Source organism: Hemitrygon akajei, chromosome 14, assembly GCF_048418815.1.
Source record: "Hemitrygon akajei chromosome 14, sHemAka1.3, whole genome shotgun sequence".
In the NCBI taxonomy this organism is placed as follows: Eukaryota; Metazoa; Chordata; class Chondrichthyes; order Myliobatiformes; family Dasyatidae; genus Hemitrygon; species Hemitrygon akajei.
Window position 1 is genome coordinate 68698270 of NC_133137.1, and position 23467 is coordinate 68721736.

A 23467-nucleotide genomic window follows, 5' to 3' on the forward strand; every position below is an offset into this window, starting at 1 on the left:
TTCCTCACCAGGACAAATTTATCCCTAACATCCTGCAAGAAATCCCTAAACATCGACCACATGTCCACAGTACATTTCCCTGCAAAAACATCATCCCAATTCACATCCGCAAATTCTAGCCTTATAGCCTCATAATTTGCCCTTCCCCAATTAAAAATTTTCCTGTCCTCTCTGAGTCTATCCTTTTCCATGAAAATGTTAAAGGCCATGACAATGTTAAAGGCCAGGGAGCGGTGGTCACTGTCCCCCAGATGCTCACCCACTGAGAGATCTGGGACCTGACCTGGTTCGTTACGTAATACTAGATCTAGTACGGCATTCCCCCAGTTGGCCTGTCAACATACTGTGACAGGAACCCGTCCGGGACACAATCTCTAATCTCTATGATTAGAGATTGCATGTTGTGAAGAACACAATTAATGTTTGAAATGGACATAACAGATTCATAACCATGTTCCAAAACAGATAAATTATTAAAACTAAAACATATCTGTGGCTATTGGAAAAGGAGATGAGAATGAAGTTGTTTGGATAATTCTGCAAATAACCAAAATGTCTCCAAGGCCCAAATTGCCTTCTTATATTCTATAAAATCCTATAGCACTATGAAGAGATGCTACAGAATTTTTCTTTGGAAAAGGCCACAAACAAATGCTCAAACTTCTAAGGATAAAGAGTTGGACAATACTGCACAGGTGTCTATGATTGAAAAGATAAACTATGGATGGATACTCAGAATTCTGAATAAGCAAAAGTAAACTTAAGTATTTTGGTCACAAGTAAAAAAAGACCATTTAAGCAAGATGATTGTGCTGAAAAAAAAATGCAAGGCCAAAGCCAATAGATCAGATAGCTGGAAATGACTGAGATAAATGAGAAATACCAATTAGACTGGCAGGAGGAACAGCTGGCAGATTGGCATGTGTTGTGTAGACTTCAGTAAATGAGCAACCGAGAGAAAAGAACAGAGAAAGAGAGGACTTACAATCTTTTAGTGTCTCCTCAAAATTATGCATCAGAGGTGGCAAGAGACAATCTTATGTAATTGGAAATCATTGCAAATGCATCTCACAGACAAGAATATGGATTTATTACGAACATGTTTAGTAGTTTGGTGTTTGGAGACTGGAAACTTAAATGGAAAGCTGTCAGCACTTGTGGAGATTATATTCAATCCCTTCTGTGCTCTTCATTTTTATCAACAAGAATAAGCTTGCAGGTACCCATTCTGGCTGCTATTTCAAGTTAATTATATTGATTCCAAACTCAAAACAACTCCTCAATAGTACGTCCTGCTGTAAAACCACCAGGTAATTAGATGTTATAATAGATTAAAACAAAACATAACATTTTAGCAAATCTAAATATAAAAAAGTCTTGAATGGAAACATTACTTTCTTAGTATGATTCATTAATGATCCATTTATAAAATCAGACAACTTTAATGTGCACGAATTAAGATATATTACCTGTTTATCTGATTATTTCAATAATGCCAACCCATCTATTGGCAAGTCCAATTACTGCCTAATAGGCACCACTTTCATTTTAAGTGTTCACTTACCATGTAAACTGAATGCTTTAATTAAAGAACATTTTTGTAAAAATAAAAAATGCCCAAATTAATACGTGGGATTGTTATAGTGGTATAACATGTTATGCCTAAAACAGTAATTCAAAGTGAAACTCAAAGGAAAACAAAAGAACGTAGGATTAGATGGACGTCGTGCAGCATAGTAACTTCTGTAAATATTTTGCAATACTATTCAAAGGTAAAGCGATTAGTTTTATTCGTCAAATGGACATCGAAACATACAATGAAATGCATTGTTTGCATCAATGACCATCATAATCGGAATATGTCACTGTGCTTCCAGTATCGTGTGCCCGTAACTGCTATGCTATCCCACTGAGAAGGAACTACTCATATTTTTCAACAATATTATGCCTCAATCTATATTTCAGATATTGACAAAGTGCAGCTACTAAAAAATGACTAAGTTATTTACCAACTGAGTGTTTAGTGAGTAACAGTCATATGCTCTGTGCAGGATATCCATTAAACAATGCCTGGAATTAACTTTAAACGTGGACAGCTTCTGCTGCGTGGAAAACAGGATTTCAGGAAAGTACAGATAATTTTATAAGCAACTTTGTTTTACAAGACAGAAGTAAGAGTTTTAATAGACTTCATACCTTAGATACAAATACATGAATTTTAATAAAGAGTCCCGGTTATGCGACCACTGACATCAGACTAACAATCTCTGAAAAATATTGATAATGGCTGGATCACCCATCTTATAAAGACACTGCCCAGAAGAAGGCAATGGCAAACCACTTCTGTAGAGAAATTTGCCAAGAACAATCATGGTCATGGAAAGACCATGATTACCCATGACATACAACACGGCACATACTGAGGATGATGACAGAAAGAGAAACAGAAATGATATTTCAGGACAAAGATCATTTTTTCAGAATGACTTCAAACTGAAATTTTAACTGGTTTTTATCCTACCGACGCTGTCTGACTTGCTAACTGATTCTAGCATCTGCTGTTTTTATTTCAAATTTCTATCACCTGCATTTATTGACTTGCATTTAAACAGAAAATGAGTGCTCAGGGTTTATGGGTTTGATATTCCAGGAAAAAATTGTGATAGCATTAATAAGAGGGATGTCCTATCTGTCAGATTAAGATAAGAGAATTACATCTCCTTTTGCACCCCACTACTAAACCACCTTGATTTACACCTGACAGCTTCTCTATTGAAAAAATAAGCTAACCTTTTTCCAATATGGCTACTTAAGGCACCATGCGGATGTTCAAGGTCACCATCCCTGTAACATGATCCACTAAAATTCTAAACAGCACATCTCAGGAACTGGCCTGTAATCATTTCCTTTAATAAACATTGATTTAAAAAGAGGATCTAATTCAACACATTATATGGACCATAGTACAGCATATGTGCAGGCCCTTCACCCAGTTATGACAATGTTAACCATGGTGCCACAGTCTGCACATGATTCATTTCCCCCATTCCTTGACTGTTCACGTGTCCATCTACAAACGTAAATGCCCCTTAAGCAACTTCTTCAACCACCACCTACAAACCCACCACACTCACCTCCTCGACCCCGGCAACATATGTTCTATATCAAAAATGGATCGAACACATCTCATTTTAATATTCACCCCCTTGCCTTAATATTATTTACAGAACTTAAAACCATCAATTCAGCCATGCTCTGAAAGGATAGCTTTTATTATTGAACAACTCTCGATGAAAAGAAATGAAATGAGATTAATCAGTAAGGGTCAGGGATCTTGAAAATGACCAGCAGCCTTCAAGTCAAATTTGGTGATAGAAGTCAAAGATTTTCTGAATATTATAAGTAAGTAAATTTATTATCCATGTACATATATGTCACTACATACTACATTGAGATTTGCTTTCTTTCAGGCATATACAGGAAAATAAAGGAATATAATAGAATTTCTGAAAAAACCATCACAACAATATTGCTTATTATTGTGGTAATACCACCACATGAAGACATCTAACTACTGTGCAGTAATGTGAAAAAGAAGTAGGCACATATTAGCTAGGGTCCTTGAGGCTTTTGCGGAGTACTGAAGTTACTTTTACGTATTACATTGCCACACTAAAACACAAATTTCATGATAAATTGAGTGATGATAAACCTGATTCCAATATGGGTCTCTTTTATGGACTAAGAATGGGAAGAGGGCAGAGAGAGGAGAATCATTTTTGGGAAAGGGGGAAGGGAGACAGAAGGGAGCAGGAAGGACCGGAGAGACATTCTGTAATGAACTATACACCGATTGATTGGACTCTAGTGACTTTGCCTGGTGTCTCAGGGCTGGGTGTGTCTGCATCCGCACCGCTCCCTCATCCCTGGCATTCTTACTCTGCCACCTGTCCGTCAACCTTCCCACAGCCCTCCAGCCTTGCCATTCCCAGCATCCTTTGCTCCCACCAGATTTACAAACTCGCTCCTTGCTCCACATTGACAAGTATAATACTGCACAAAAGTCTTAGGCACCACAGCTATAGGTATACGTGTCTAACACTTTTGCAAAGTACTGTATGTGATAGGAACTGCACAGAACTATGTAGAAATGTGCTTTACTAGTCCAGAGAGTCTTCCAACTTTTCTCTGACAAGCTAGATTTATGATGTTTAATGAACAAGATCCACAATAGCATTCTACAGTTACTTTATGAAATATTTAGTTTAAATAATGCACCTGGTCTAAACCTAATTTATGGAATTCACAAACTATTTTCAGTTCACTATTATCCACATAACCTTTACAAGGCTGAATGATGAGAACATATCATACCATTTTATTAAGAAGGACTACTTCCTCAGCCCAGACTGCTGAGGTTCATGAACAAAATAACTCACTCTTGAACTCAAATGAGAAGCAAGTCACTTTCAAGTGAAATTAATTCTTAATTTACTTATAAATAATGTTTACAGGTGATGAAGAACTGAACTGTTTTGCAAATGCTTCAAAGGAAGGATTTCTCATGGGGATGGCATTTCAATTGATGATAGAATATCAAATTACCTTGTATGAGAGCAGTGATTTGTTGTGATTTCTGGGATGGATGGTCCTTCAGAATATCTAATGCAGTCCAGTCTTGTGCGTCTTTAATACCAGCATCAATTCCTAGAGAAACAACACACAGTTTAAATTTCCTACATTTGGAGAAATGAGAAGCTTTCAGAAACGCTTCGTTAGGATGCAAGCCCTAGCTCAAATGCCTTTCCTTCTTCCCCAATTTGAAAAATGCTTTTCATTAGATTATTCATAGGTTTTGTTTATGTGTGATAAACACAGAGAATAAATTTAAATTTCTGATATGCGCCATTAAAAAGGAGAAAATAGTAATGTTATATCTAAACAAAATATATGTATCCTATAGAGCACAAACACACACATCATGCAAAAGCCAATTCTGAGAATTGGAAAAAAACTTTTAGTTTGAAAATAGTTTCATTGTTATTTTTGTAACAACGACGTCTTTATAAAGGTGCTGATCCTGGCATTAGATGAGCTCATGTATCAAAAGGCTCAGTGCACGTGCATCTTTAATGTATGAATGAATCAATGTCCCAGGAGAAAAGGAAGATAAATGAGAACATGGTCAGAATAAGGACCCTTGGGTGGGGCGCGGCTGAAAAGATGACTTTACAAATGGAGGTCATCTCATGGTAACCTGCAACTCTAAGCACAATATGAAGTAACCATTGTGTTTTTAGCCTCAGGGGAAAGTCCTGACATTGACTTGTCTACTCTTAATTAAATACTCTGATGTCTGCAAAATGAAAATGCAATGTTAAGAAGCAATCCAAGATTGGAGCCCAAGAAGATATAAAGCTAGTTTATTAAGTTAATAGACCTGTTATTTTCATGATTTCTATCATTACAGTAGGCACATAAATTCTCTGGAATGTTGAATCTTTGTATAATAAATCACATCATCAATTGAATCTATGTCACTCAATTAATAATTTTCCAAAATCTTTGCAAAAACATTTCAACATTTTTAGCTACTGTAGGTGCCATTTTCAGCTCTTCATGGAAACGGATACATAGTCACAGTCCTTGCTCCCATCTAGCCTCATTTTGCTAAGAGATGTCTTAAATGATCAGTTGGAATGTCTTTTCTGCAAGAACAGATATTCTGCTCAACCATAGCTTAACAGTTCGCCAGAGTTAAAAGGTTGGGTCTTTGGGTAGTGATTTAATAACACCTATATCTGTGCACTATTTATCACTATTGGGAAGGTATTATTCCTGCTGACTGTAAGAATATCACTTAGTCCATTATAGTATATTGTTGCTTAATTACAAAGATTATTGGGCAAAGGTAATCTGTTTTTCTCTTAAGTACTAGTGCCCCATTAATTTATGAACATCCTTAGAAACCACTTGATAAATGTGCATTTTATTCAGGAAAATATTGGGGATCATGGAAGATCCCTCAGTTCAGTTTTCATGCCTGAAACAGTTGAAGACAGGTGGATGGCAAAGGGAAATGGTAGGAGAAGAAGGAATTTGATCATGGCTGAAAGGAAAGAAGAAGGGGCATGAGTGGGAGGTGATAGGCAGATGAGAAGCAAAGGTAAGAGGCTATATTGGGGAATAGAAGAAGGAGGAAGGGGGTAAGGGAAAAGCAAAAACAAATTACTGGAAACTGGAGAAATTGATGTTCATGCCATTAGATTGGAGGCTTCCTAGATGAATATGAGCTGTTGCTCCTCCACCCTGAGAGTGACCTCAATGTCACCCAATTTACATGGGGTTTCACCATCCGGGTAGCCTCTAATCTGATGGCATGAATATCAATTTCTCTTTCCAGTACAATTTTTCCTCCCCCTTCCCTCCTCTTCTATTCCCCACTCAGGCCTCTTACCTCTTCTCCTCATCTGCCTATCACCTCCCCTTTGTGCCCCGCTTCTTCCCTTTCACCCATGATCCACTTTCTTATCAGATTCTTTCTTTGCCAGCCCTTTACCTTTCTATAGATGTACCGTGGAGAGCATTCTGACAGACTACATCACTGTCTGGTATGGTGGGGGCTACCGCACAGGACCAAAAGAAGCTGCAGAGGATTGTAAATCTAGTCAGCCATCCTGGGTAGCAGCCTACAAAGTACCCAGGACATCTTCAGGGAGCAGTGTCTCAGAAAGGCAGAGACCATTATTAAGGACCTCCAGCACCCAGGGCATGCCCTTTTCTCACCGTTATCATCAAGTAGAAGGTACAGAAGCCTGAAGGCACACACTCAGTGATTCAGGAACAGCTTCTTCCCCTCTGCAATCCAATTCCTAAATGGACATTGAACCCGTGAACATTACCTCACTCTTTAAATTTATATTATTTCAATTTGGCACAATTTTTAATCTATTCAATATACGTATACAGTAATTGATCTACTTATTTATTTATTATTTTTTTCTTCCTCTTCTTTTTCTACATTATGCATTGCATTGAACTGCTGCTGCTAAGTTAACAAATTTCATGACACATGCCAGTGATAATAAACCTGGTTCTGAAGCTTCACCTACCACCCTCCAGCTTCTCCAGGTTCCACGCCCCCAGCTTTTTGTTCTGGCATCTTCCCCCTTTCCTTCCCAGAGCTGAAGAAGGATCTTGGCTTGAAACATCAACATTTTATCCATTTCCATAGATACTGCCTGACCTGCTGAGTTCCTTTGTGTTACTCTGGATTTCCAGAATCTGCAGAAATTCTCGTGTTTATAGACCAAATTCCTAGCTCCTTTCAGTCTAAGTAATGAACCTTAGCCCTGTTCACATTATCACTCAAAGATATCACCATCTTCTGTAGACTTTATATGCCTAACACTGGCTCTGAACAATAACAGACTGAAAATCAAAAGAACTTAAGATACCTGCTCTGAAACATTAATTGATTTTCCTTCAACAAGTGCTCCTGACATGCAGAGTATTTTGAGAATGTTCTGCTTTTATTTAAGTATCAGGATGGCTGTCACTTAGCTTGCCAATGGTATGGAAGGCTGGCTCAAAAACTGGCTCTTTTTACATCTACTTTGACCCATGCAACCACAGGATAAACTACTTTGTGCTTACATGTATTACACAAGAGAATCTCAAACTTTTGTGCTAGGGTATCCCTAATAAAACTAAAGAAAAAAACAAATGACAAGGTTAGAAAGCTGAAATAAAAACAAAAATGCTGTAAGTGTTAAGCAGGTAAGGCAGAATCTATCAAAAGGGAAACAGTTAACATTTCTGGCTGAAACTAGGATCAGGGAACAAGTTAGCTGCCGAGGATGTCGGGGACTATTGATGGGATAAAAGGAATATCTCTGATAGGAAGTGCTCAACATCGGTATAAATTGCAAAGAACATCTGGGGGGTGTTGGTTGGCGAATCAAAATAACATAGAGGTGGACAGAGAGAGAGGGTGGAGCGAGTGGGGCAGAGAGCACAGGGTAGAGTGTAGGGGAGGTAGGTAGAGGGAGGGACGAGGCATTGAAAGGGAGAGTAGAGGGGGTTAGAGAGAGGGGGAAGAGTGAGAGGGGTAGAGAGGGAGGGGTTGGTTAGAGAGATGGGGTTTAGAGTGACGGGAAGGCAGAGGGACTGGGGGTAGAGAGATGGAGGCAGAGAAAGGGAATAGAGAGCAAGAGAGAGGATAGAGGGTAGAGAGAAGGGGTAGAGAGGTGGGTAGAGTGGGGCAAAGAGGGGGTTGCAGAGAGGGGGAAGGTGGAGGTGGGATGGGGAGTGGGGCACAGGATGGGCAGGAGAAAGGGAGACGAGAGAGGGAGTGGTGGGTGAGGGGAGGCAAGGAGAGAGGGAGGGGGAGGAAGAGGGGGAAGCAAGCAGAGAGAAAGAGAGGAAATGAGGGTGAGGGGAAGTGGAAAGGAGGAGGTCTATCAGCTAGAGTGAGTGGAGAAAGAAAGGCTGAGCCAAAATGACAGATGGGTGACAGAGTAGAAATGGATGGTTTTGATACGAATGGAGAAAGTGCATTGCCTTTAATTACAAAATTCAATATGGAGTCTGTAAGGTGAAGGGAGAAGGTGGGATTCTGTTCCTCTACCTTGCGTTCAGCCTCAGTAGGCCATTTGTGACAACTCAGGAGGGAACAGAGAGATGTCAGATATGGTGCAGAGTGCAGGACTAAAACAGAAAGTAACAGGGAGCTCAGTCACCTATCCCTTTCAGCCACTGAGGAACAAAAAATTGAATCTAATTAATGTGAATCAATCCCAGCATTCAAAATTGGAAGGACAATACATCCTGCCACTGAGAATGGAAATCCACTCAGAAGGAAATTGAAAAAACATATAGCAAGACAGAAGACATTTTTATCCCACATAAAATTGACATCACTTAAGGATTTACACTTCTAAGGGTTCACATTAGTAACATTTTTTCAATATGGAAAATAATTAATGTAGAATAATCAATATGTACTGTTGATTTTATTACTTTGACATACTTCTTAAGGTGGTTACAGCATCCAATAGCTTGATCCAGTTATTAGGTGCCAGTAATTCACTGACAACGTCATCTTATTTCTTTGGCATTTATCCAAGAGAAATAAAAAGCTGCTAGTGAACAATCGACTCATATCATTGCCCACTTATTTTAAGTGTTTTATGTATTTCATGACAGGAGCTATTTTATTGTGATATAGTTAACAGATTTTCTGAGGATGGTATTAACTTTAGAAAGCTGTGCATGACCAGCATACTGATTCAAACTGACATCAGCAATGGCTAAAAGGCACAAAGTTAAGATAAACATAAAATCATAAGACATAGGAGTAGAATTAGGCTATTCGGCCTATTGAGCCTGCTCCATCGTGGCTGATTTATTATCCCTCTCAACCTCATTCTCCTGCCTTCTCTCTCTAACCTTTCATGCCTTGACTAATCAAGACCTTATCAACCTCTAATTATGCCCAATGACTTCGCCTTCACTGCCGTCTGTGGTAATGAATTCCACAGATTCACCAGCCTCTGGCTAAAGAAATTCATCCTCATCTCTGATATAAAGGGACGTCCTGCTGTTCTGAAGCTGTGCCCTCTGGTGCTAGACTAAACCACTATAGGAACTATCTTCTCCATGCCCACTCTATCCAGTCCTTTCAATATTCAATAGGTTTAATGAGTTCCACACTCTATTCTTCTAAACTCCATTGAGTACAGGCCCCTAAGCCATCTAACACTCATACTTCCACATATTCACTGCTGGGATCATTCTCGTGAATATTCTCTGGACAGTCTCCAGTGCCAGCATATCCTTTCCTAGATAGGGGCTCAAAAGTGCTCACAATTCTCCAAGTGTGGTCTGACCAATGCTTTGTAAAGCCTCTGCATAACATCCCTGCTTTTATATTCTAATCTTACTGAAATGAATGCCAACATCGCATTTGCCTTCCTTATCATTGACTCAAACTGCAAATTAATCCTGTATGAAAACTCCCAAGTCCCTTTTCACGACTGATATCAGACATTTTTCCCTGTTGAGAGAATAGTCTACACCTGTATTCCTTCTTTTAAAGTGCAAGGCCATACGCTTCCCTACAGTACATTCCATTCAATTTCCCCATGGGGATGAATAAAGTATCTATCTATCTATCATCTGCCACTTCTTTGCCCATTTCCTAATATGTCTAAGTCCTTCTGCAACTCCCTGTTTCCTCTACATTACCCTCCTCTCTTTCCCACCTATTTTTGTATTCTCTGCAAACTTGGTATACGCCATCAATTATGTCATCCAATCGTTGACATATAATGTTAAAACAAGTGGTCCAACAACTCCTGGAACACCACGAGTCACCGATAGCCAACCAGAAAAGGCCCCTTTTACACCTACTCTTCAACCACTCTGGAGCTATTCCAGAATCGAATCCTTAAGCAGCAAACAGTAGTGCATTTTTGCCAAAGTTTTGCCTGCAATAATATTAAAATTTTCAAAATTAATATGGACTTATTTTATCTCCTGCATTTTCACTTAATTTCTTTGAGTACACAAACTGCTCCAAGGCAGCTTTGCTGAACATCATCAGATTTAAATGCATGTTCTTGGTTTCAGTTACTGCAATAATAGATGTTAGTTTCTTTTTAAAGAGAGGTGTCAGAAATGGACCGAGTGAATTTAAGGGCAGGGTGAAAGTTGAAGGCAAAGTTGATGAAATTGACAAGCTCAGTAAGGGTGCATGAAGCAGCACCGACAGATGTCAATGAAATGCAGAAAGAGTTAGGGAGCAAATTTTAGCCCATTAGTTCAATCCCTTACCACCTACGGTACATGTATCCAGAGATACCGGCCACATGACAGATGCACTGCCACCTGGCTGGTCAGAGGACACACCACATGCCAATCAACATTTGGTCCCTCCCAACTAATCAATGCACACCTAAATTATTGGTCACCTTAATTGGATTATCTCACCCAGCCCTATGCTATGAAAGGTGAGACTTGTCCCTGGCTCGGTCTCTCTTACAGACCACCTCATTGAAGGTAAGTGCATTGATTTATGTTTGGGAAGGTCTATCGTTTGTCCTGGTAAGGGAGCGGCAGCTATCCAAGGTCAAGGGGGATAGCTGTTGTAGTGCTTTTCCCTTGTTCTTTGTATGTGTAACCATACCCTGTCCCCACACCGCTTCCTGTGTATTGTACTTGCTTGTGTTGACCCGACTTCCCCTTTAATAATAAATTCCTTATTATTAAAACTGTGTGTGTCCAGGCCTCTACTGTTGAGACTCAAAGAACCAGTTATTTCCATCACAACAGTACATCCACGTCACTTCACATGTCATTGATCTCCTCAACAACTTTTAATTCCCTGGCCCTGTTCACATCATTGTCACAGTGGATGTCTAGTCTCCATATACTTCTATCCCTCATTGAGAAGACTTTAAAGCTCTCAGCTTCTTTCTTGACAATAGACATGACCAATTCTTCTCCACCACCACCCTCCTCCACCTGGTGGAACTGGTCCTCACCCTCAACAATCTCTCTTTTACATCTTCCCGTTTCTCCTGACTCAAGGTCTAGCCATGGACACCACAGCTGGAGGCAAAGTTGATGGCATTCGTGAGCAGGGAAGCATTACCAGGAAAGATTTGGAATGTGGACTGATCAACAAGAAGGCAGACGTAGCTGGGGCCCGCTGTTAAATTCACTTGGTCCAGTTCTGACACTTCTTTCCCCTTTCTCAATCTCTCGAGGCAAAATGTCTACTGATATCTTTTATAAACCTACCAATTCCCATGGCGATCTTGACTGGACCTCTTCCTGCCCTATCTCCTGTAAATATGCCATTTCCCTTTTCTCAGTTCCTGTGTTTCTACCACATCTGTTCCCAGGATGAGGCTTTGCTTTCCACGACATCAGAAATGTCCTCTTTCCTTATCCTCTAACATTGATGCTACCCTCACCCGCATCTCCTCCATTTCCCTGACATCCACACTTCCCACCATCTTACCAGGGATAGAGTTCCTCTTATCATCACCTACCACCCCATGACCCTATGCATCCAGAACATTCTCTGCAACCTTACCCATCTTACACAAGACTCTACCAATAAACAAATCTTTACCTCTCCCCCCACTCTCCACTTTCCGCACAGATCACACCCTCCACGATTCCCTTGTCCATTCATCTCTCCCCATTAATCTCCTTCAAGGCACTTATCCCTGCAGGTGGAAGTAGTGCTACAACTTCCCATTCATCTCCTCCTTCACCTCCATTCAGGGCCCAAGACACCTTCCTGGTGAGGCAGTATTTCACCTGCAAATCTGTTGGGTCGTCTATTCTATCTGATGCTCCCGATGCTGCCTCCTCTACATGGGTGAGTCCCAACATAAACTGAGGGACTGCTTAGTCGAGCACCTTTGCTCCATCCCCAAAAACAGGATTTGCCAGTGGCCAACCATTTCAATTCCCATTCCCACTCTGACATTGCCTTCTCTTCAGCCACGATTAGGTGCCTCTCAGGGTGGGGGAACAATGCCTTATATCCCATCTAGATAGCCTCCAACCTGATGACAGGAACATTAATTCCTCCAACTTCCAGCAATTTTCAACCCCTCCTCTCTTTTTCAATTCCCCATGCTGGCTTTCCTCTTATCTCTTCTCACCTGCCTATCACCTCCCCCTGGTACCCCTCCTCTTTCCCTTTCTGCTATGGTCAACTCTCCTCTCCTGTCAGATTCCTTGTTCTCCAGCCATTTACCTTTCCCACCTATCGCCTCCGTCCACCCACCTGGCTTCACCTATCAGCTTCTAGCTTGCACTTTTCCCCTTCCCCCTTCCTTTGCAGTCCCGATGAAAGGTCTCAGCCCGAAACATTGACTCATTTCCATAGATGCTGCCTGACCTGCTGAACTCTTCCAGCATTTGGTATGTGTTGCTCTGGATTTCCAGCATCTGCAAAACCTCTTCTTGTGTATCTGAATACAAGTAGTGGATTATGCAAGTTGCTAAAGTAAACTAAACAGTTGTGTAACAAAAGGAATTGTGAAAGAAAACAACAAGGTTTTGTAACTAAAAGAATTACAAAAGTAAACTAAAGAGTTGTGTAACTAAAAGAAAGATCCAAATTAAAAATAGCTTATTTCTTCTTTGAAACTATGTAATGAATCTTTGAGCTGTCTGAATGTAATAAAATATAGTTGTTAACCAAAGTCATTATCTGTTGTATTTTATTATGTTCTGCTTTGAATAGGCAACAGTCTCTTAAACATGGCAATTATGCCCATTTTTACAACTTCTGCTGGCAGCTCATTCCACATACCCACCACCTTTAGTAGAACAAAAGGTATTTTCAAGAGCAGACAATTTTGTGAAAAAACTTACTCTAAGATCTCTTTTAAATTTTCCCTCTCACTTTACATTGGTATCCTTCAGTTAAAGTCTACTTCTCCAGGAACAAGACTATCCCTATAATTAACAGGGCTGCAGCAGGCCCAGACTCAGTGCATAATGCTTTCAAGCAAGTCACTAACACTTTACTCAATCATTCTTCCTGCAACGATCCAACCCACCTCCAGCAATCTTGATGCTGAAATGGAGCTAATCTACAAGACAGTTTGTTAATCCACCTTGCCTCCACTCCAAAACCCAGATACTGTCAACTTCAGTCACTGAGTGCTGTAGGCCAGCAAGGCTTACATTAGTGCACCTTTAGAGGCTGAGCCAAAGGTAAGAGAGAATAGGTCTTACACAATTAATCCACACAATAAAGACCTCCTCCAGTACAACACCACGCTTAATGATAAAGATCCCAAAAATCTGATTCACTTCTGTATCTCAGGAGGCACCTCGTAACAAAAGCACAAACTGAAATTCAGCAGTCTGCTTTGGCCATCTGACAAAAAGGATGTTTGATAATCAAGGCCTGAACTTCAGCAGATATATCTTGGTGATCTCCTGTCCTCCCGCATGCATCTGAAACAGGGTCAGTCTGCAAGAAGCACAGCAAAGCACTGGAAAGAATCACTGACAAGATCCTCCAAGTACACTGGTGCGATGTACAAACCAATGCCAGTGTCCTCCCCAGGTCGAAATCCAGATCACCATGACCCTGCTTACACTCACTCGGCTCTGATAGGGACGCCACTTCGTTTCTAGATCCTCAATCTGATTGCTGAAACGGCAACTCTATTTCATCCTTTGTCATGGGACATTAGAAATAACTCAGTGATGTTCTGAAACCTCCATGAGCCCGCATCCCCACAGACCCTGGCCCAAGGATACTCAATAACGAGACACTTACCGAGAAATAGAAGTACAGTGTAAACACTATATTGAGCACATTGCCTCCAGAATTACCCATCATACAGATCCTTCCTCACTGGTGTAGATTCCACACTGACCTGACCAGCTACAGTAAGATACAGTGAAAGCTTTGTCGTGGGCAAAGTACTGGAGAGTTTAACATCGGTAGCTGAGCGAAGGGCGCTGAGTAGGCTACGGTCAATTATGGATAACTCTGAACATCCTCTACATAGCACCATCCAGAGACAGAGAAGCAGTTTCAGCGACAGGTTACTATCGATGCAATGCTCCTCAGACAGGATGAAGAGGTCAATACTCCCCAATGCCATTAGGCTTTACAATTCTACCGCCAGGACTTAAGAACTTTTTAAAAGCTATTATTAATGCTTTTTGAGATAGTGATTTAGATGCATATCATATTTTTTTACTGAGTTAAGTATTGTATGTAATTAGTTTTGCTACAACAAGTGTATGGGACATTGGAAAAAAAGTTGAATTTCCCCATGGGGATGAATAAAGTATCTATCTATCTATCTATCTATCTAGCAAGTAATACTCAAACTTGGGGAAGTGAGTTTGAGTATTACAGTTGAAAGGATGCTACACACGAGACAATTCACTTACAGGCCTTTCCATCCTGAGGAAGGGAAAGGGAAGATATGAACTAACACAAACACGAGGAAATTTGCAGATGCTGGAAATTCAAGCAACACACACAAAATGCTGGTGGAACACAGCAGGCCAGGCAGCATCTATAGGAAGAAGTACAGTCGATGTTTCGGGCCGAGACCCTTCGTGAGGACTAACTGAAAGAAAAGATAGTAAGAGATTTGAAAGTGGGGGGAGGGGGAGATCAGAAATGATAGGAGAAGACAGGAGGGGGAGGGGTGAAGCTAAGAGCTGGAAAGGTGATTGGCAAAAGGGATACAGAGCTGAAGAAAGGAAAGGATCATGGGACGGGAGGCCTAAGGAAAAAGAAAGGGGGAGGGGAGCACCAGAGGGAGATAGAGAACAGGCAAGGAGTGATTGTGAGAGGGGCAGAGGGAGGAAAAAAGGAGAGGAAAAGGGGGGGGATAAATAAATAAATAAGGGATAGGGTAAGAAGGGAAGGGGGGCATTAACAGAAGTTAGATAAATCAATGTTCATGCCATCAAGTTGGAGGCTACCCAGCCCGTATATAAGGTGTTGTTCCTCCAACCTGAGTGTGGCTTCATCTTGACAGTAGAGGAGGCCATGGATAGACATATCAGAATGGGAATGGGACGTGGAATTAAAATGTGTGGCCACTGGGAGATCCTGCTTTTCTGGTGGACAGAGTGTAGGTGTTCAGCGGAATGGTCTCCCAGTCTGCGTCGGGTCTCACCAATATATAAAAGGCCACACCGGGAGCACCGGATGCAGTATAGCACACCAGCCAACTCACAGGTGAAATGTCGCCTCACCTGGAAGGACTGTCTGGGGCCCTGAATGGTGGTGAGGGAGGAAGTGTAAGGGCAGGTGTAGCACTTGTTCCGCTTACAAGGATAAGTGCCAGGAGGGAGATCAATGGGAAGGGATGGGGGGGGACGAATGGACAAGGGAGTCGCGCAGAGAGTGATCCCTGCAGAAAGCAGAAAGGTGGGGGGAAGGGAAAGACGTGCTTGGTAGTGGGATCCCATTGGAGGTGGCGGAAGTTACAGAGAATTATATGTTGGACCTGAAGGCTGGTGGGGTGGTAGATGAGGACAAGGGGAACCCTACCCCGAGTGGGGTGGCGGGAGGATGTGGTGAGAGCAGACGTGTGTGAAATTTGAGAGCAGAGTTGATGGTGGAGGAAGGGAAGCCCCTTTCTTTAAAAAAGGAAGACATTTCCTTCATCCTGGAATGAAAAGCCTCATCCTGAGAGCAGATGCAGCAGAGACAGAGGAATTATATGAACTAACATTCTTTCTTACATACCTAATAATCTTTTGTTTTGCTATTAAAATGCATTTTCAAGAACAAGCAATGTTGTGTTCCCTTGGGTGCAGTTGACTGCTTTCCCCTATCCCTGCTACAATTCATATTTTCCCATAGTTACTGACCACTTATCATGCATGCTCTCTCCCAAGATACTGAACAGTGCCAAAGGGACCACATTCTCAAATTATAACAAAAACTGAAAATTGTTTTTAAAAGTATCATCTAAACAGAGTGCGACATTTATCTGTGAACATTCCAAATAGACACATTACTGTGGTACAATAAAACGGAGTTCTAAATGTGGGAATCTCAGTGACATTCATTCAAAGGCAGCTCAATTTTCGAGAAATCCATGACAGGAAGGATAAAAACAATTGGCCAAAATTTTTTCCATGCTCTGAAAGGTCAATATTAATATATAGATACAACGTCCATGTAAGCAAACAAATTTAATTGATACAAGTGCCATCATGTTTAAGATTACTAAAAAAATTGAAATTAAAAGACTAAAGAATATGTCTGCCCTTTTCCATAGTTGTGTCATACATTATTAACATTTGCTTTATAAGCTAACTGGGGACTCCTTTATCTTTCTCTCCTTGTCTTGTTAATCCAAACATAGTCCTTTCCTGCAGTTTAGGGATAATTATTCTCTGAACTGACTCCACAACTTATGGATTCACTTTCAAGGACTCTATAACTCATGTTCTCAGTGCTATTTATTTACTTATTTATTATTATCATCTGTATTTGCACAGATTGTCTTCTTTTGCACATTGGTTGTCAATATTTTGTGCAGTTTTTCTTTGATATTATTGTATTTTGTTGTTCTAATGTGAATGCCTGCAAGAAAATCTCAGGGTAGCTTATGGTGACATACTTCGATGATAAGTTTACTTTTACTCTATTTTATTTAGAGATACAGCACAGAACTAGCTATTCCAGCCCACTGAGCTGTACCACCCAACAGCCCACCGATTTTAATCCTAGTCTAATCCCTGGACAATTTTATAATGACTAATTAACCTACTAATTAGTACGTCTTTGGACAGTGGGAGGAAACTGCAGCATCCAGAGGAAACACGGGAAGGAATGTATAAACTTGCTTACAGAGGACGCTGGAATTGAACTCAGAACTTGGATACTCTGAGCTGTCATAGTGTCCTGCTAATGGCTACGTTACTGTGACACTCACTTTGAAATTTTGTAATCAACAGACATGAGGATATTTTGAGCACAACTCAATGCGGTTAAAGAGTAAGGAATTGTAGATGCCCGGGAAATAACAGAGTTCAAAATAGAGCAAGTCCATAAGTAGCCATTAGTTTGGAGATTTGGAAATGAAGAAGTGAGACAACCAGAAATGGGTCTGGCATGTGTATTTCAATACAATTCCTTAAATAATCTTCTGTTTATTTATTTATTGATTGAGATACAGCGTGGAGTAGGCCCTTCCAGCCCTCTGAGCTGCACCACCCAGCAATCAGTGATTTAATCCCATCCTAATCATGGGAGAATTTGTAATTAACCTATCAAGCAGTACATCTTTGGGCTGTAGAAGGAAACCGAAGTATCCGGAAGAAACCTACGCGGTCACGGGAAGATCGTACACAGGCAGCGACGGGAACTGAACCCAGGTCACTGGTACTGTAAAACATTGTGGAAACCACTGTGCTACCATGCTGCCCACGAGCTGTAATAATCTTGATACAAGGCACCGAATATGAAGAATGCCAGGAGATAAGGTGAAGCATCAGTGTTATACAACCAAAGCTATTATCAATCTTATTAGTCTTGATAGGGTGAGCTACTTTAATCTTGGCTCTAGTGTTCCTTACATTTATTAACTCTGCAGTCTCTCTCCCAGCTGGTTAAGAAACATATTTTAAAAATAAAATGTAATCTCAAACTAAATTTTAAAATCCATTGCCCTTGACGTCGTTTTGATTTACACATATCGTGGCTCAGCAAAAACAAGAGATGCCTTTCATTAAAAGTACAGAATAAGACACTCTTTGCAAAACCATTAAAATGCAATATCACAGTTCCTTCCCTTAAATGTGTGATGATTAACCTTGCATCTAACAGTACCCAGAATGTGTAAAAACTACTAACTATCTGGAATCATTTATTTGACACAGTAAGATGTAGTGATAGACAAGGAGCATGCCTATACTGCTATTAACAAAAGTACTACATCAATTAAATTTTAGAAAAACATCACAATAAGGGAAAAAACAATTCCTGTTTGAAACAGCACTAACAGCGTGTCCTCAAAACTGTGTGCATTCCACACATTAGCAGTCTCATTAGAATCAGAATCAGGTTTACTATCACTGACATACGTGATGAAATTTGTGGCAGCAGTACAGTGCGAAATATAAAATAAATAATTTTAATTGTTAAAAATAATTGTAAAATATATTTACAAAGAAAGGTATTTAAAAATGAATGAAGAATACAAAAACAGAACAAAATATTGAGGTGGCATTCATGGGTTTGTAGACCGTTCGGAAATCAGATGCTGGAGGGGAAGAGATGTTCTTAAAAGTTTGAGTGTGTGTCTTCAGGCTCCTGTACCTCCTCCCTGATGGTAGTAATGAGAAATGGCTATGCCCTGGATGGTGATTGCCCTGAGTGATGAATGCCACGTTCTTCCCTCTTGAAGACGTCCTCAATGGCGTGGAAGCTAGTGCCCACAACGGTGCTGGCTGAGTGACAACACTTTGCAACTTTTTTGGCCCTGTGCACTGAAGCCTCTGTACCAGGCGGTGATGCAATCAGAGAGAATTACACAAGAAGGAAAGCTTAAAGTCTGTATTTAAAATCAACTTTCCTTGAAAGTTTAAGAAAATGTGCTGAAAGACAACTTTTCCTCCAATGTGTTCTTAAACTGGCGAAAGGAAATTCTAGAGGAAAACACAGATGTGTAACAAGAAAACGTAAATAAATCTTACCTGCTTCTAGAAGAATTCGGACAACATCCATCTTGCCAAACAAGGCAGCTTCATGAAGAGCACTACCCTTTTCAGTCTGCAAAGCACAAATATGAAATACTTGTAACACCATTTCATTTTTTTTAAGTACTCAATTCTTCTAGAAAATACATTGGAAAAACATACCATGACTTAAGCAGAATTTTCTTTAGATTCCGTTTTTTTAACGAGCATTTGGTAATTATTACAAATGTCTTGTTGGTACTTGAAACAAACCAGTGCTGGTTTCAAACAGAAGTATTACCTCTTGCTTTGGTACCTCCAGACTGCTTGCACAAGTCAAATAAAACTGATGTCTTAAAGATTGTTGCAATGAGCAAATGAACAGAGGTTGAAAAGGAGTGCATCTAGAACTTCGAAGCTCACTACATCCCTTTGTGGTTTTGGTTGTTCACTGCTTCACAGCTTAATTTATATCAGAAAAGCCATCTTTCTCTTTCTTAAGCAAAAGTGGCAGCAGACGTACGGTTATAAGAGACAGCAAAGCTTTTTGCAACACTTTAAATTGTTTTCCTTCATACAAAATGGATGCACAGGATGCAAAAGCCTGGGTTTATTCAGAAAGGTTCTTCCGGTCTTGTTTCCTTTAAGTGATTGGAAATTGATGATGTCAAGCAAAGGAAATTGCTCATACCACACCATTTCCAGGAATTTAACTGGAGAATAACATGTACTCCTGCAAATGTTGTTGATAACCAGGACACACGTTAGACTGAAATCTCATTAGAGATGGTGGTTCAGGTTTTGAAAATACGTCCTAACATATTTCTCAAATCAATACCCAAAAACTTCAGATATGGAATAAAATGCACTCACATGTGCAAACAAAATGTAAATAATTCAACACATTTTGAATGTTTTTTTTTAACGTATTTGCACACAGTGTGGCTTTGTGTTACAGAGAATCATGATGCGGAATGTTTTCTAGGAATGCAACCCCTGGTAATAAGGGTGATGCCCTGTAATTCACTTCTTTAATTTGCTGAGCTGTTAATTTCCCAATCAGATATTACCCAATATGAATGTTATTATAATAATATGCAACTTTCAGATGTTCTAGATGCGTTTTCCACTATTGCACTATTTTGAAATCAACATTAGATAGTCTATAATTGAGAGGAATTTAAAAGAACTGTGATGCTTACAAGTGGAGGTAGTGAGAATAATTTAGACACACAGTAGATGTAGCAAGCAAAATTTTTATTGGTCAGGTGGCTCTTTCATCATTTGAATACATTGAATTATAAAATTTAAGGAGAAATTAAAAAGGTGAAAGACTTAATTTGAAACTTTAATGCAGACACACAATTCAAAACCAGAACCCTTCTCCTACCTGGCACAATCTGCCTGTCATCTCAATCCACCAATAACTTCAGGCTCCCGTCTCACCACTTGCTCTCTCCTCTTTATACTGGACATCTCCCATCTCCATACTCTGTCCAAAGGCAGGGTTTCAGCCCCAAAACATCAACAATTCCTTTGACGCTGCCCCCCCCACCCCACCCCATTGCTGCTGCACACAGTAATTTCCTCCAGCAGGTTATTTGTTGCTTAAAAACAGGTAATCCTCAAAGACTAAATGAGACTCATTTTGTGGTGATGTGTTACACTCAAATCTTTACAAAATTGTTCAAAACCATTTAAAGTCATTTCATGTCAACTGTTTTTACAGAGACCATAATCAATCCATAAAAAATATGAACATAATTTATGTGTGAGCATGAAAGTCCAGAACTGGAGGAAATTATTTCAAAGAATTTATTATCTATTTGGGATTTGATACTTTTGTTCTATTTATAAAGGCATAATCCACATTATTGAACAGCAGAAAATTCACTTGTTATTTCTACTTGAGGAAAACTTCACTGGTGTATGCTGAATGAAGAGAGCAGTGGGATTAATTAGATGGCCCCTTAAAATATCTGGCACAAGCTCAGTAAACAAAATAGAATTGAATTAGATGCAGTCTCATATAAAGAATTTGTACTCACCTGGCAATTCACTTCCATGCCTGCGTCAAGCAGGACTTGAACCACAGCCTTATGCCCATTGCGTGCAGCAAGATGCAGAGGAGTATGTTTTTTGGTATTACAGCTCATTAGATTTGGATGTGCATTTATCAACATTTTGACCACTTGCAGACGACCATAGAGAGCGGCCAAGTCAAGGGGTGTTTCAAACTTGTTGTTCCTTATGGTGGGATCAGTCAATTCTTCTAAGAGAACAGCAACCACTTCTGAGTGTCCATACTGTGCTGCACAGTGCAGTGCAGTTTCATTCTCATTGTTCTGTTTGAGGCGACACAAAAAAGAAACTCAGTTACAAAGTGGGCAGCAAAACAAATCTCTCAAATAAAGAGGATAGTGAAGCAAAAGAGATATTGTTTAAATGAAAGCGTTAAAAGGAAAACAGAAGTTTTTAATTTAACTTACACAATTGCCTTCTGAAAAAGTTTAGGTATAAATTATGGTTGCAGTGAAAGTTGGAAGTATTTTATGTTATTAAGGCCGGGGATCTAATCAAGCTCAGTCTTCCTGACATATTAGAGACGGATGTGAAAGTATGTCCAGCTGTTCTGGGTAAAGGGCATACTCCTACCATTGGCAAAAACTGTATAATAAGTCCTGTATGAGTTTCTGAGGCAGAAACCCATACCTTGTTATGTTTTCTTCTGATGTCATTCAGGCTTCAGGTCATGAACATACAAATTAGGAGTAGGACTAAGCCACTTGAGGCTGATGTTCCAGTCAATAAGATCAGAATTGTAACCTCATCTACACCTTCTCCTTGACCCCACCGTTCATTAAGAATCTATTTAAATACTCTAAGTCACTAATTCAGACATCCCACCTCTCCTGGAAGTTCCAGAAGTCTCCTGCATATTGATAGCAGCTCCCTAACACCCACAAATTACAAACTTGTATATACAATATCCCGTTGGCCTGTTGGCCTTTATTGTTCAGAGATTAAAGTGTTAAGACAGAGAAATATTGTTACAGTTGAACAGGGTGTTGATGAGGCTACACTTGGAACACTATGCAAAATTTTCGTAAATGTAGTTGAGAAAACATAAACCAGCACTGGAAGCAGTTCAGAAGAGGTCACTGGTTTCTGCTATCATGACCAGCAATCTGTGTTCTTCGGAGCTCAGAAGAATGAAATGTGATCTGAGGGAAATATATATGATCCAAAGGAATCTAGCAAGCTTGATGTTTCCACTAGTGGAGGAAGTGCAAATGAGAGGCGATTGTTACAAGATAAGGAGAGAAGTTGTTTAAAATCAGGGTGCAAAGGGAGGCTATTTTCTTCATCCCAATACCAAGGGAATTCTCTATTTTCAAGTTGTGGTGAACTACATATACCTGTCTGGACAGCACCCCCCCCCCCCCCGCTGACTGCTCCTGTGGCTCCTCCCACTGACCCCAGTATAAGGGCGATTGGGGCCTGAGCCCTGCCTCTCAGTCTCCAGGATGTAGCATGGTGGTCAATTGCGTCAATTGCTGCTTGTTCTTTCTTCCAGTCAATTAAAGCCAGTATCTCGCCTCACGTCTCGGAAAGTTATTGATGGTGCATCACAAGTGCAGTGAAGAAAAACAAGAATCCATTGCATTAGGCTTCACTTTTACTATACAGTGGTTTGGACTTGTTTAACTTATTACATGTCTGGAATAGGAAGAAACTCTCATCAGCTTGGTGCTAGACCATAAGACATAGGAGCAGAATGAGGCCATTCAGCCCATTGAGTCTGTTCTGTCATTCTATCATGGCTGATTTATTATCCCTCTCCACCCCATAACTTTGCTAATTAAGAACCTATCAACATCTACTTTAAATATGCCCAATGATGTGACCGCCACAGCTGGTTGTGTAATGTATTCCACAGATTCACCACCTCTCATTAAAGAAATTCCTCCCCAACTCTGTTCTAAATGGATGTCCCTGTATTCGGAAGCTGTACCCTCCAGTCCTAGACTCCTCACTATAGGAAACATTCTCTCCACATCCACTTTAGGCTTTTCCATATTCAATAGGTTTCAATGAGATCCCCCTTCATTCTTCTAAACTCCAGCAAATACAGGTCCAGAGCCATAAAGCGGCCCTCATACATTAACCCTTTCATTCCTGGAATCACTCTTGTGAAACTCCTCTGGAACTTCTCCAACGCCAGCACATCTTTTCTTAGATAAGGGGACCAAAATTGCTCACA

General features: G+C 40.3%; 1 protein-coding gene across 13 annotated transcripts in view; it reads right to left on the reverse strand.

The window, feature by feature from the left end:
* The window catches only part of anks1b (ankyrin repeat and sterile alpha motif domain containing 1B), an 856034-nt gene that overhangs the window by 423771 nt on the left and 408796 nt on the right, over positions 1–23467 (reverse strand). For 12 of the 13 annotated variants that reach the window (XM_073066305.1, XM_073066306.1, XM_073066289.1 and 9 more), the window contains 3 exons: positions 21252–21548; positions 19222–19297; positions 4606–4707 (listed from right to left, as the gene is read on the reverse strand). In XM_073066305.1, the coding sequence (XP_072922406.1) occupies positions 4606–4707; positions 19222–19297; positions 21252–21548 (475 nt within the window). Of the gene's footprint in view, positions 1–4605; positions 4708–19221; positions 19298–19386; positions 19769–21251; positions 21549–23467 lie in introns of those variants that run through there. The other variant, XM_073066299.1, reaches the window with a different exon arrangement.